This window comes from Myripristis murdjan, chromosome 8 (genome assembly GCF_902150065.1).
Source record: "Myripristis murdjan chromosome 8, fMyrMur1.1, whole genome shotgun sequence".
Lineage (NCBI taxonomy): Eukaryota > Metazoa > Chordata > Actinopteri > Holocentriformes > Holocentridae > Myripristis > Myripristis murdjan.
In genome coordinates, this window is record NC_043987.1 from 11660268 (window position 1) to 11674059 (window position 13792).

Sequence of the window (13792 nt, forward strand, 5' to 3'; positions counted from 1 at the left end):
CACCTTACAACAAATAAAAGAACACAATAAAATGAAACACTTTTACAGCGGTGTGTCTGATGGTACTCATAACATGTCCTTTTGACCTAATTAAATTTTGTGTCAGCTATGATATTTTTTGTGTATGCTCGCCCCAAAATAGAAACCTGTGGTATTCTAAAACAAGTAGGATAATGTTAGACATTACTGGGTATTATCTATATTGTCTATTCTAGTTTATTCTACTCTATTCTACTCTATTCTATTCTTATAACCACGCCCCTTTTTGGCACACGGACTCCGATTGGTGGCTCTCGGTGTTAGTAGGCTGTGCTAGTGGATGTGCAGCTAGAGTAAGTGGGTATGCAGAAGTGGCTGTAGCTTACGAAACGTAAACAAATTGTCATCATGTAGCCAAACCACAGGTTTTGTGCGAGAGGGTCGACTGAAACATAAGGTAACGCGTTTACTGCTTTGTTTTGTGCTTTCTTTTTTGAATGATCCGGTCTAGTTTCGGGCAGCACATCTGGTTGGGAGGGCGACGCCGCCTCCTCCAGCGCGGAGTGATAACGTCGAGGGGAAGTTTCATGGAGACATGATGGGGATGAATAACCTCCTGCACCGTGTTGTTGCTGTTTTCCAGCCTGTTTCACCTTTTTCCTGTCGCCTGTTCATCTCATTTATAACATATCTGGTTTTTATTCCATCATGATTTATATATTACATCCGAAATTGCACCATAACCCATGCCTACAAGGTTTATTAGCATGCCTGTAAGCTAACCATGTACCGGTACTGTTCATTTAAAGTTGAGTACAGGCTATTGCGCCATTTTTTAAAATTAACCAGCACAGCATGTAGCAGACAATCTTCATGACTGTATGCTGAGTTGTTGTCATCATAGCATAAAGTTACCGACCATACTTGAGCCTTCACTGGGAAATTTGGGGAAATTATATGCCATAATAGCCCTAAATACAAAGGAATTCATTTCATTTCTATTTTAGAAGCAACATTTTGGAATTTTATGCCATCAAAACATATGTCCTGGTTGTTTTTATTATATTTTGGGATGGGTGGTGCCTGCTTCCTCCAGTAGGACTCTTAAAGAAGGTTGTAACTTGGGTCTTTTACCAAATTGTTGCATATGCATTAGGTTATGGATTCCAGCCTCCCTCATCTCCTCCTTGTCATCCTGATCGGCCTGGTCCACTGCTCTCTTGACAATCGTCACCACAACAGTACTCGTCACCATGATTACTGTGTGCTCGGAGCTGGGCCTGCCGGTCTGCAGATGGGACACTTCCTTTCCAAGACTAAGAGAGACTACATCATCTTGGAGAGGAACTCAGGACCCGGTAGCTTCTTTAACATGTAGGTAACCCTGTGAGCCAGTCTCATACTGGGACTACAGTTTGTGTTCTTGAGTATTTCAAAGAGGTCTGATTAGTTTTTATCTTCCTGGATCGCCTCCTGAAGCACAACTTTCCTATTGTGTGTTAAAAGATATCCCAGGCACAGGAGGCTCATAAGCATCAACAAGATCTACACTGGGAGACGGAACCGTGAGTTCAACCTGCGGCATGATTGGAACTCGCTGCTGAGCGACAGACCCGACCTCCTGTTCCAGCGAGTCAGCCAGGAGCTCTACCCGGAGGCTGATGCCTACCCACTCTACCTGTCCATGTTTGTGAAGGAGCTCGGGCTGAGGGTCAGCTATGGCGTGGACGTTGGAAAGGTCAGGGCAGCGCAGTCGGCTACAGGCAGGAGCTACATACTGACTGATCAGCGTGGGTTTGACTATACATGCAGGTAATTTTCCACAGTACTGCACCAGAGTTGGAATCAAGGTGTAATGGAAATGTTCAAGGAAGATGAAGCTGCACTTTCTTTATTTTGTCTCTCTGTTTTTCATTTTCTCTGTCTGTCCATCTGTCTCAGGGTCCTCCTGGTGTCCACGGGGTTGTGGGATCCTCAGAAGGTGCAGTTTGTTGGTTCTGACCTGGTTGAGGGCTATGAGTCCATATCCACAGACCCTGAGGACTACAAGGACCAGGCCATACTTATTTTGGGAAAGGGGAACTCGGCCTTTGAAACAGCCCAGAGCATCCTGGGACGAGCAAGTCGAATCCACATCTACAGTCCCAGCACTGTTCGACTGGCTTGGCAAACGCATTATGTTGGAGATCTCAGGTACTGAATGTAGTTGTTAATATCTCAATCATAGACTTTTTTTTTTAACTACTGTAAAATAAATGGTGGCATATTTAATAAGAACATAATAAACTAGAATGATTGATAATTTGAATGTTAATGGATGTTGACACTTTTGCTTAAAAAGAAATGTATTAAGTTAATACAGTTAATAAGTTAAATACAGTTCTCCTTTCCTCATTGTTCGCCACAAAGCTTTATCTCCCAAGTCTGTGGCTCAAGCAAGCACCAAGCAAACAATTTTATTCGTAGAGCACCATTTATATTGTGGGCAAAATACTAAAACCTCAGTTTTGTCCTTATTCAGTCGGAGAAAGATGTGGTGCATCGAAGCGCTTATTTGTTTGATACTTTGACACCATGAGTTAATGGGATCATAATCACTTGGTCAGACGGCTAAAAATATTTGGTGTCAAATGCATAGTCCTACCTGGTTGCAGTATGGTCCAAACACCTTTTCTTTTGTACTGAATTAATTTGCCTAGCAACTCTCTGAGAGCTTGAAAGAGATTAGACAGATTTTGGGCAAGTAACTGGAAGGTTTCCGGGGGGTTTCTTTGGTGTGTATTTTCAAATTCTTGCTCATTATTCACCAGTCAGACTCCACAACTCCACAGCTTGGAGTTGACTCTTGATTCCCAGTGTTGGGTGTCAAAAGAGTACATTCCTTTTGGGATCATCTCCAAGACCAATTTCTTCTGCGCTGGAGATTGCTTATGAGCCTTCCAGCATCTTTAAAGTGAAATTGACCTACTTTCTTTCAGGGCTGTTAACAATGAGCTGCTAGACACATACCAGCTGAAGTCCCTTGACGGGCTGGTGGAGGGGGGCCTGGAAGACATTGCTCTTGTCCAACAAAAGGAGAATGAGCCGAGGCGATCAGGCAGAAAGCAGAGCAAGCGGAGACCCGCTGGGGAGAAGAAGAGAGGCCAGTTGTACCTGACCCTCACGGAGCTCCTGAATAACAATGAAGGGAAGAACAGCTCCAGAGTGACAGCAGCCAACCTGCCAGCGTATCACAGTGACAACTTCTCCCTGCGGCGTCCCTACGACCGCGTGATTCGATGCTTGGGCTTCCGATTCAACTTCAGCATATTTGACGGGTATGGCTTTTATCATACATCATCACTGTATTGTGTCTACATCCACATGGGAGTAACAGGTTATGCAATAATGCTCTACTTTATGGTATGGCGAGTCCTGTCCTTGAATGCTGCTGTGTTTTGAATGATTTTTTCCCCCCACCTGATATCTGCTGTCCACATGGCCTTAAGCTCTTTTTCAGCGGAAAGAGCCTCTCCTCTATCATATCAGTATTTAAAGAAGAGCCCTTGCTGTTTCTGTCAGATATGTTTCCTAATAATGCTGATTATCTCCCAAGCTCTGCCCGCCCACCAAACAGTGAGGGGGCTAGAGGAAGGTTGCCGGGGGTGTCAGCCTGGTATGAGGGGCGTGGCACGCCAGGCCTGTTTGTGCTGGGAACTGCTGCCCACTCCAGAGACTACCGCTCCTCCGCTGGGGGGTTCATCCACGGCTTCCGATACACAGGTGAAGCTTGAATAAAATAAAATAAAAATAAGCAGTTATTTAGATATTTTATTTTGTGTCATTCAAGTTATGTTATTCGTCTTAAGTGCTACAAAAATAAGTGTTGGGTTATTTTGTGTTTAATTAATACTACAGTGCGAGCTGTACATCGTGTACTTGAGCATCGTTACCATAGAAACCCATGGCCATCAACAAAACTGTTGACAACTCAGCTGCAGTCCTGGATTCTGAAGCGGGTCAATGAGGCCTCGGGGCCGTACCAAATGTTCGGGGTGCTCGGAGATGTCATACTACTTCAGGGGTAAGTTGATATTGTTATGGTATTTCTGGTAATATCTGTTTTTTTCCAACAAATATTTTTGGTAGCCATTTATACATGAGTACTTCCCAAGGTCTGTCCACAGTAAAAACAAATATTAGCTAAATACTAAATACTAAAAAAAACTCTCATAATGACATGTGAGATCAACTCAACAAAAATCAGCAGAATATTTCCACATTTCTCAGGCTGCTGTACAGCAGAGAATCGGCCCTGTCTAGATAGGATTTAAATATTGAAGGACAGTGTGTAATTTTTAAAAATATATATTTGTTCCTCATAAGCAATTTCAATAAGAAATCTACACGAGGTATATCATCACAATAATTCCCCAAAATTACTGAGAAGCTGTTTAAGTTTTGGAAATACAGCATGTATTACATAAGCACGCAGCAACAAACAACACTCACAAGTCACATGGATGTTGCCTTGATGTCAAGTATACAAAAGTTGAAATTGTCTTTTTTTTTGCTTGTGTTGTTAGGTTTTTGTTTTTTCCCCAAATTATCTTGCTAAATATTTGTATGCTATAGAGACTGTTGATCCAAGCAGTATCAGAGTTGACAATAGGCTTTTTTCTCAGAACTATTATCCTGCTGAGTACCAATAATGTCGTTCCTCATGGGACTAACTGAAATCTGTAGGTGAAGATTGCATAGCCTGACCTCTTCCAGTAAAGTAATCCTGTGCTGCCCTGTCCCTTTGACCCTAGCTCTCACTGTGAGTACCTGGAGGAGTTTCCGGTCCAGGCTTTGCCACACTTCTCCTCTCTCTCAGGCCATGACGTCTCCAGGCATGGACTGCTGGTGCTGCTCATGCAGTACGGGCTGAATCACACCGACTCTCTTGGGCCTGACAGGTCAGAGTCGGAGTGGAAACAAGCCTGGAAGTCCAACTTCCTGCACCCTGTTTTGTACTACTATGATAAACTCCCTACTGGTGAGTACGAATGCTTTTTGCCTTCAGAAACGTAATCTATTTATAAGGGAATAGTTTAACCAAAAAAAAACAAACATACAAAGAACAAAGGATTTACAATTTCCTCTAGTATGGTCTATCCATATTTTTGGTTTGGATTTGGAGAGGTTTCTGGTCTGCCATGATCTTTTCATGTGTCCAGTACAATGGGGCTGGATGTCTGTTTGTAGAGCTCATCAAAATATTTTATGCGCGGCCCTTGGAAAATATTATGTTTGGGAACTGTTTCCTGCCACTACACAAGGAAATTGTATATATCTCACTCTAGTGCGTGTTTGTTGTTTTTGTTGTGTTGTTTCTGGAAAGTGCTGTTGCTGTTCATTTTTTTTCACATGTAAATTTTTTTGACGGTTGGAGCCCCACAAACAAATTCTGATCCATTCCTGTTGTACTGGGATGAAGGGAGACCACAGCAAACTGAAAACCTTGCCAAATAACAAACAACCTGCCTGCAACTTGCCCAGGGGCAAGTGGGAAAACATCCTCTTTTTTTTTTTTTTAGATTGTGGGTGTTCCTCACCACTCTTCCTTAACCCTCCTATTATGTTTGGGGTCAATTTGACCTCAGCCAATGTTTAACGTCTCTAAATAAATGATTAACATCATTTTTTTTTTGCTTCATATTTAATGAGTTTTCCTAATGTAATGGGCACTACCGGGTAAAGATGAAATTCACATGATGATTTGTTTTCAATGTCCTGTACACACTTTGTAATGCATTGGTTATAAATAACAAAAATCTGTACTTAGAAATAATATAAAGTCATTAAAACACCAAAAATTAATATTTCTTTCCAATTTTAGGTCAATCAGTGAGATTTTATGGTGATTTGAATATTTTTCCATTGTCGCGTAATAGGAACACTGGATGTATAAGTGGGGGTGGGTGGGAGTTATGTTTTATTTAAAGGGCTATTTAGGTCATCATCAAAGAAACATAAAGTACTTGACACATAAACTTTGATAACAATTTTAGTTATAATAATTTTGTGAAAGTTTAAACTGCAGGGGTCAAATTGACCCCAAACATAAAAGATGTTCAAAAATGTGAACATAACAGGAGGGTCAAAGAAAAACTTCACTGCAGTTTTGCCATGTAGTTATACTGAAAAGGGAGCAATCAAAATAAACCCTCTCCAGTTTGCTTTTTGTCAGAACCATTAATAACAATCAGCACAAAATAACCAAGAAAGAAACAAATACCTTTCTTTATTTGTTTTTCTTTGCTTTTAATCTTTTTTAATTTCCCCCTAGAGAAAGACATGAGACGCCGTCCCCCTGGTTGGCAATTGCCACGGCCCAAGGCAATTCATCACATGATTGAGGACTTTTTAACAGAGTGGGACCGTCCCATATCTCACATCCAGCCGCTGCGACGCTTCCTGGAACACTGTGTCCAGACTGATCTCAGGGCCTTCTATGCAGGTAGTGCAGCATGTTGCCAGCACGATGCTTATCTCGTCCCACTGTATGTCACCTGTTGTATATGCGGAAGTACTGCAAGGCTAGACATGCTATATCGACACATTAATTCATTTCATATTAGCATTTAACTGCAACCATGAGATGTTCACTCATACCCAGTCACCAGTACAGTAATATAACTGACCTTAAGTGCCTTGATTCCAGTAAAATCAACCCGTAGACACTCAAGTTGCATTAATTTTTAATGTTAATGCATCTCAAGAGGTATTTTTTTTTAATGTGACTGTAATTTACCTTTTAATAATGCTCTTTCCTGTAACTTGCCTTATGTACCTCAACTTCAGTTAGTGATTTCCTTCATTTCCCAATATGCCTTTTGTCAGAGAGAGTGCCTGTGGCATTCAGTGTATGTAGATGTTGAGAACATTGATAGTGATAGAGTGAGAGCAGTGAGTTTTTTGATTTGTAAAAAAGAGAGGGCAAAAGTCAGCATATATTATGGCTGTATTGCATTATGGTGTATCAGACGCTGCTGTCACATGGAAAGTTGATATTGCTACCTGCTCTATTATATATACTGCTGTTAATTAGTGATTGTTTAACACTGGTGAAAAATGGTGAGTATAGAAAGAAGAGTATAGAAAACAATGAAATCGGCCAACCAATGCATGCTACATCACCTAGAGCTTTTTTGCTTACTTTAAAGATGTAGATCAAGTTATTTTCACACACAGAGTAAACTTTGTTGCATTGTTGTGATGTAATTCAATCCTGTATTTTCTTCTGTCTCCTAGAATCATGTTTCCTTCTATCCCTTACCCATCGCAAGCCACCTCTGTTTTGTCGCCAAAGCTACCTGAAGAAGCGGGGTGTTGTTGGCAGCAGTCAGCTGTGGCAGCATGCTCACGGTGCTGGGCTGATGCCTGCCGAGCAGGACTCAGATGCATCAGAGGCCAACCCCTCGTTCCCAGATTACTTGACCCGAGCTGGAGCTGCCATGACTTCAGGACTGAAACCAGACTTCTGATTGTTTCACCCAAAGCTATGCCTGTGACCGCTTTTTTGGCAGATTCTCTACCTTCCTCGCCGATGACAATTCACCTCATACTACCAAATATTTTGTCTGAGGCTCTGTCTCCACCTGGCTTTAATATGCACCTTTGGTGATCTGAACACAAGTGGCCAGCTGTCAGTCCGTCTGTAGCGTTAAAATGTGTATCCAAATGCATCTCAGCTGCCCTCTTGTTATCGGATCTCACTTTTCTGCTCTTTATTTAAATCGACACGTATCCTTTCAGAGAGAGAGAGAGACGGAGCTCGTGATTGTCATATGCACAGTAAAACAGGCGGTTACACCATACAATGAAATATGTACTTTGCTAATCCTCCTTCCAAACAAAAAATAAAAGTAAATTTGAATTTAACAGGCTGTAGGTATTTAACAAAAGGAGACAGCCTTGCTCACTCCAGCCTCATTTTAATCTGGCTGTCAGTCACTGAAGATGTATTTCACATCTGTTACAGCTCGACGCGATCACGTTCAGGCTCAGATTATTTAATTATTTTGGCAGGTCTGAGAGGGTTCTCACTTAGGTGAATAAATCAACTTGTAATATTTCTGTAGTATTCCCGTAGTAACTCTGTCATGTCTATGGTTAGAAAGAATGTGTTTTGTCGTGCCGGGGTACAAAATTTAAGAAAGGCAGCTGTGTTTTTTTTTTTTGTTTTTTTTTTTTTTTTTAAATATTGTCTATAAATATTTTAGAGGCGGTCCTTCAATGCGTCCTGGGACAAGTCTGTTTACACTTCTAATGCAATGCGAACAAAAGCATCGCAGGCCACATCTGAATGTGCCCTTAGCATCTGGATCTCAGGATGCGTTGTGGATGTGTTTCAACTTAGAGGTGTCAGTTTGTGATTGGAGCACACAGGACGGATGTTAATACCAGGTGGAAACAGGGTCTTAGTCAGTGGACAGGTACATTGTCCCCTTGACTGCTCAAAGCTCCTTTGTTAATTCTCGCAAGAGATTGGTCCATAACATTACAGTGTGCCATTTTTTTGTAAGATGAAAATGTATATGTGAAAGCTTATGTACTGTGATTAAAGCTATAAAGGGGGAATGTGGGTTTATATATGAAATTCTACCAATCATGCAACATTTATTTTTAATACAATGTACATTGATTCAGATGTAAAGTTTACTTTTCCTGCTAAATAAATGCTTTAAAGAGAGACTACAGACAGTGTCCTTTTCTCTTTAATTTGACATATTTGGTGTCCAACATTAATTTGCACGATATGCATGTGCAAGGCAATCAGTGGCCCTGCGCGCGGACCATCTGATTGGCTGCCTGGTTGCGTTGATCCTATTGGACAAGCGCAAACGAACAACGTGACATCTGATTGGTCGTCGCTGTTGGCACACTGTTGACTGTACAATGGGTGTGCCTCTTACTACTTGTATTCGATGAAACGGAAAATGTGAATTAGGGGACATTTTGGCTCTTTGAGGTAACGCATATTGAGCTTTAAAAGTATGTAAATGAAGCAGGACTGCGGGACGGTGAGGTGCAGGGTCTGTGTTGCCGTGCCGTGTCGAGCCGAGGACGCTGCTCACGGAGGAAATGTCGTTTTCAAAGTTAACTCCCGATATTGCAGTTTTGTTTCCTTTCTGCCTTGGCATGTGTAGGAACCATATGTAACGAGCCTCGCCTAAAGACAGCCTCCATATGTTACGGTAAATATGGACGGGTGGAGCCCAATCGTCGCGACAGCCTCGGATAATGACCCGTCCAGCTCGGAGGGGGAGTACATGGTGGAGCCCGGAGCTCAGGGTGAGACCGACGGGGAGCAGAGGGACAGCGTGGACAGGACGGACGGGGCTGCCACTGTCGGATTTGGGATAAGCGGGATTGGGGAAGGAAGTGTGGTGTTGGGTCGAACCGGACAGAGGGACGAGCAGTACCGCCGGGCCCTGCACTTGTTGTGGGAACCGGGACGGGCCGAGCTGGGCGCCGGTGGGGTGGCGAGCAAGTTCGGCAAGATCACGGTGACCAAAGCCAGGCGACACGGCAGAGCTGTGCGAAATGTTGGTCCTATTGGAAAAGACATTTATGGTGAGAAAAATGATGTGACAGAAGCTACTTTCCCTCTCTTGCCCGCTCCTGCACACATAATTAAAAATAAAGAAATAAAAACAGGTTTGCAGAGCGATTTCACCCATGCACCGCGCTGAACACAAGCGGACACCAGTCAAATTAAGCAATAAATGAGTTGCAAAATGTGACAGCAACCTTCCTATACGTGCGAAGCCAACGTGGCTATGAACGTTGTTATTGTCTGTTGTTGTGATACCATGCAAACTCAGCCTTTCATCCAGTCACAAAGCTGTGTTTACATAACCTGTGCTTTTGCATGTCCTCATCTCCGCAGCTGTGAAAAGACTGAGAGAAGCAGCCAATGCCAACGACATAGACACAGGTATGAACAATCAGCTGGAAAACTCGCATACAAGTGCATGTGAATGTAAAGACTTAGATCAGTTTTGTGTTTTCTCAGTGCGGAAGCTCCTGCAGGAGGACATAGACCCCTGTGCAGCAGACGACAAGGGAAGGACCGCCTTGCACTTCTCCTCCTGTAATGGCAATGACAGCATTGGTAGGTCTTCCACAGCTTCAGTAGTTCACAGTGAAGTGGTCTGTCCTGAGAGAGAGCACTTTGCAGTGGTAAGGTACTAGGGCTGGGATGATATGCTTATTTCCCAATTCTATACTATCACGACACTTTGATGCTGTTTTGATATGTGTTGTTACTCCTAAGTATTGCGATTCAATATTATGATTTATTGCTGTTTTTCTTTTTTGAATTATCCTCTAGTTTGTGGGTTCTCCTAATGGTCACAATAGGGCTTTTTATGCGGTGATGTCATCACTGCACACATGAATCGAATGTGGCTCATTGAATCCAGTTTACGCAACACCAAAACTGTTTAGATTCCAATTTGGAGAAATACACCAGTTTAGAATAGGCCCAAATAACACATTTTCATTCAGATATTTGGAGGTCAGAGGTCAAGGTGCCCCTTTGAAAATGGCCATGCTAGTTTTTCACTCGCCAAAATGTAACCTAACTTTGGAGCAATATTTTGCCCCCTTGCCAATAACCTAGCATGAAAGACCAACAAATTCCTTAGGTAATCTTTTTTTAGTTTCCTTTGTATCTTTGCTCATAGCCCTTGCTCTTGAACTTTACCTTTAATCATGTACTTATGGCTTGGTGATGTATCAGTGTAATACTTTTATTAGTAAGACTGGATATCGTCTGGTACTTTGGATGAACTTTAAAGGAATGAATTTCGTCTGAACTTATGGGACTATTTTAACTGTTCTGTTATTTGCTGCTACCTGCTTTTTCATCACATCTACATTACTAATGGTTGGTTATCAAAAATTTTCTTGTAAACTTCTTGAAAGCACCAACAGTTATCCCTATAGCATTATCACAATATCAATAGCAAAGTGTTTGAGATAGGTAGATATTGCAACATTAACTTTGCTATTGGGCACCCTTTCCTGCTATACAGTCTTTCTACTATGTTTCAGTTGTTGGTATTGTGTTATTGTCCACTGCAGTTGCATTATCAGGAAGCATGTAATGATGGTATTTATAAATACTTGTGCATTTATTGAATGTGACTATGATTTGGAACATGAGATACAGTTTGCAGTAAATCTTTCTTCTTTCAAATCGCCCTGCCTTGTGGCTTCAGTTAAACTGCTGCTGAGCTACGGCGCTGACCCCAACCAGCGGGACGGTCTGGGAAATACCCCTCTCCATTTAGGTATGAGACAACAACAGCACATAGCGTGTACAATCTGAAACACTGGGCTCAGTAAAGCATAGCGGTGGTTTCACTCTGATGTGCATCACACAGCTGCTGCAGAGTCACACCTGTTAATGTGAGCGGCTTACAATCACTTTATGGTTGCTTCATTAACATACATCGTGTTGTAACCCATGCCCCTTCATGCTGTGTGTCTGCAGCGGCCTGTACCAACCATGTGCCTGTTATCACCACATTGCTGAGAGGAGGTGAGAACCCAAAATGAGACTGTTATTGATGTGTGAAATTATTTGTCTGTTTAAAAAAAAAAAAAAAAAAAAAAAAACACCATACGCAGTCACACATAAAAGAGATTTCAATATGTTTACAGAACATAACAATAACAGCCAAAATATACTGCGGATTTCTTGAAATAAAGAAGTAAAATCACATTCCCTTTTGAGATAATGTAGTACAGGTGTGTCACTATAACAAAATAAGATGAAAACTACAAAAGGGATTACTTTGAGTAATAACTGGTGCCCCATATATTAACCGGCTTATTATGTGGCTTCGTACCAATTATTTGAGCTTGTTTTCAAATGGAGTTCCCACGGGCCTTGAAAATATTTGAAAGTTAGTGGATTTGAAAACAAAAAATGACTAGGTCTTGAAAGTTTGAAGTTGATTGGACAGCCTTGATAACCTTTTTATATATATATATATATATATATATTGAAATGTAGCACTCAAATTTGCCAATATGCATCACGTGACAACTGAAGGAAAACCCTATGACGGAAAGTTGCATTGTTTTATCAAAATCAATAAAAGAAATGAGTTTGCTGATTTGACGGTATTATCAGTCGAAAAAACGACTAAAAAAGCTTTAGTCTTCCATGATTTTTAACTGAGACCGATGTCATGTTTGGTTTCCAGGTGAATGTCGGAGCCTTTTATTTCAAGCTAATGTGATTTACCATATTCCCCCTAAAAAAAATTTCAGCATCGCTGCAACCACAGAAATGTCTGTAGTGAGTGTCAGTGGCTTACACTGTCAGAACTTGAACCATGGCAGTGTACACAAATACAAAATGATGGCTGTTAAACCTCTAACAAATAACCCAAACTGTGGTTCTTTTTAAATTAAAAGAAGTTTTGGAAAAATCTTGTGTCTGATGTAGCTCAGCTCAGTGTTCTGCAGTAGCCAAAGAGTAATGTCAGTTTGGCACAAGGTTTTGCTTAGAAATCAAGCAGACATACTGACTTTGCAGTGCTGTGATTAGATGTGAAACAGCAGCACTTTGATATTCAGACTGGCCAGTGTCTGAACGAGTGTGCATAAAAGCTGAGTGTTCATAAAAACATATATAAGATTTTGAAAGCATGTTCTTAATGTTTGTGTTCAGGAGCTCGCGTGGACGCCCTTGACCGAGCAGGCAGGACCCCTCTGCATCTGGCCCGCTCCAAGCTGAACATCCTGCAGGAGGGAGACTCACGGAGCTTAGAAACCCTGAGAGGGGAAGTCACACAGGTACAAAGAGTTCAGTGACTGGCCTGACCTCACCAACCATGACTCGGGTTTTTTTGCACAGACAGATTCTGATGATCCTGGCAGGATTGATTTTGACTTCCTTAATTGTCAGGCTTGACTTCCTGAGCTGGTAAATGCATTAATGTTCAGGCTTGAGGCTGGACCACTCAGTAAAATTCTCGGTGTCTGTCCTTCCTTCACAGATTATTCAGATGCTGAGAGAATACCTGAACCTGATGGGCCAGAGTGAGGCTCGAGAGAGGCTGGAGCACATTTCCACACAGCTGCAGCACACACGCACCAAAGAACAGGTGAGGCCTACACACACACACACACACACACACACACACACACCCACTTAACACCCTCCACCTTCACACACTTCTCTGTACACAAGTACATCTCTGAGACTTGTACGTAGTGTTGGTGTGCTATATATTTAAATGTATATGTATTTTTCCCCTAACTTTTGTCTGCTTTTACATTTCAGGTGGACGAGGTGACTGACTTATTGGCCAGCTTCACATCACTCAGTCTACAGAAGCAGAATCTGGGAGATAGGTAGAGGGTATAGAGTGCCGTGTGTGTGTGTGTGTGTGTGTGTGTGTGTGTGAAATAGAGAAAGAGCGTGTGTGTGAGACAGACAAGGAGAGAGCCACATCTGCATCTGTGCTCTTTTTTTTCGCCGGCGATTACGAGCAACCCTCTGCGGTTAATAAAGATTAAAAACATGACCGTGAAATCATTCAGTACTTTTTGACTGTTGTATTGGTTTCTTTTTCAACGGGATCTTTGTATCTCGCAGCCTTTTCACTTGCATTTGCATGTTATGTTTATTTGTGAGCTGTATTGTTAAAAAAAAAAAAAAAAAAAAAGGATTTGAGTTATTGTTGTAAATGGATATATCTGAATCAGTCATTAAATAAACTATCTTTGGTTATATTTGTGATACATTGTCCTCTCTGTGGTG

At 41.8% G+C, this 13792-nt stretch overlaps 2 protein-coding genes across 2 annotated transcripts; both read left to right on the forward strand.

The window, feature by feature from the left end:
* Positions 1-321: 321 nt before the first annotated feature.
* On the forward strand, positions 322-8705 carry foxred2 (FAD-dependent oxidoreductase domain containing 2). The gene is made up of 10 exons (XM_030059028.1): positions 322-436; positions 1136-1353; positions 1486-1791; positions 1921-2172; positions 2958-3296; positions 3575-3741; positions 3877-4042; positions 4773-4999; positions 6293-6463; positions 7258-8705. Exons 2-10 carry the CDS (start codon positions 1139-1141, stop codon positions 7488-7490), a joined length of 2076 nt encoding a protein of 691 aa, XP_029914888.1. The 5' UTR covers positions 322-436; positions 1136-1138; the 3' UTR covers positions 7491-8705.
* Positions 8706-8898: 193 nt separating this feature from the next.
* Positions 8899-13771, forward strand: ankrd54 (ankyrin repeat domain 54). The gene is made up of 8 exons (XM_030059027.1): positions 8899-9582; positions 9899-9946; positions 10025-10123; positions 11235-11306; positions 11510-11557; positions 12698-12822; positions 13026-13133; positions 13313-13771. Exons 1-8 carry the CDS (start codon positions 9210-9212, stop codon positions 13385-13387), a joined length of 948 nt encoding a protein of 315 aa, XP_029914887.1. The 5' UTR covers positions 8899-9209; the 3' UTR covers positions 13388-13771.
* The last annotated feature ends 21 nt before the right edge of the window (positions 13772-13792 follow it).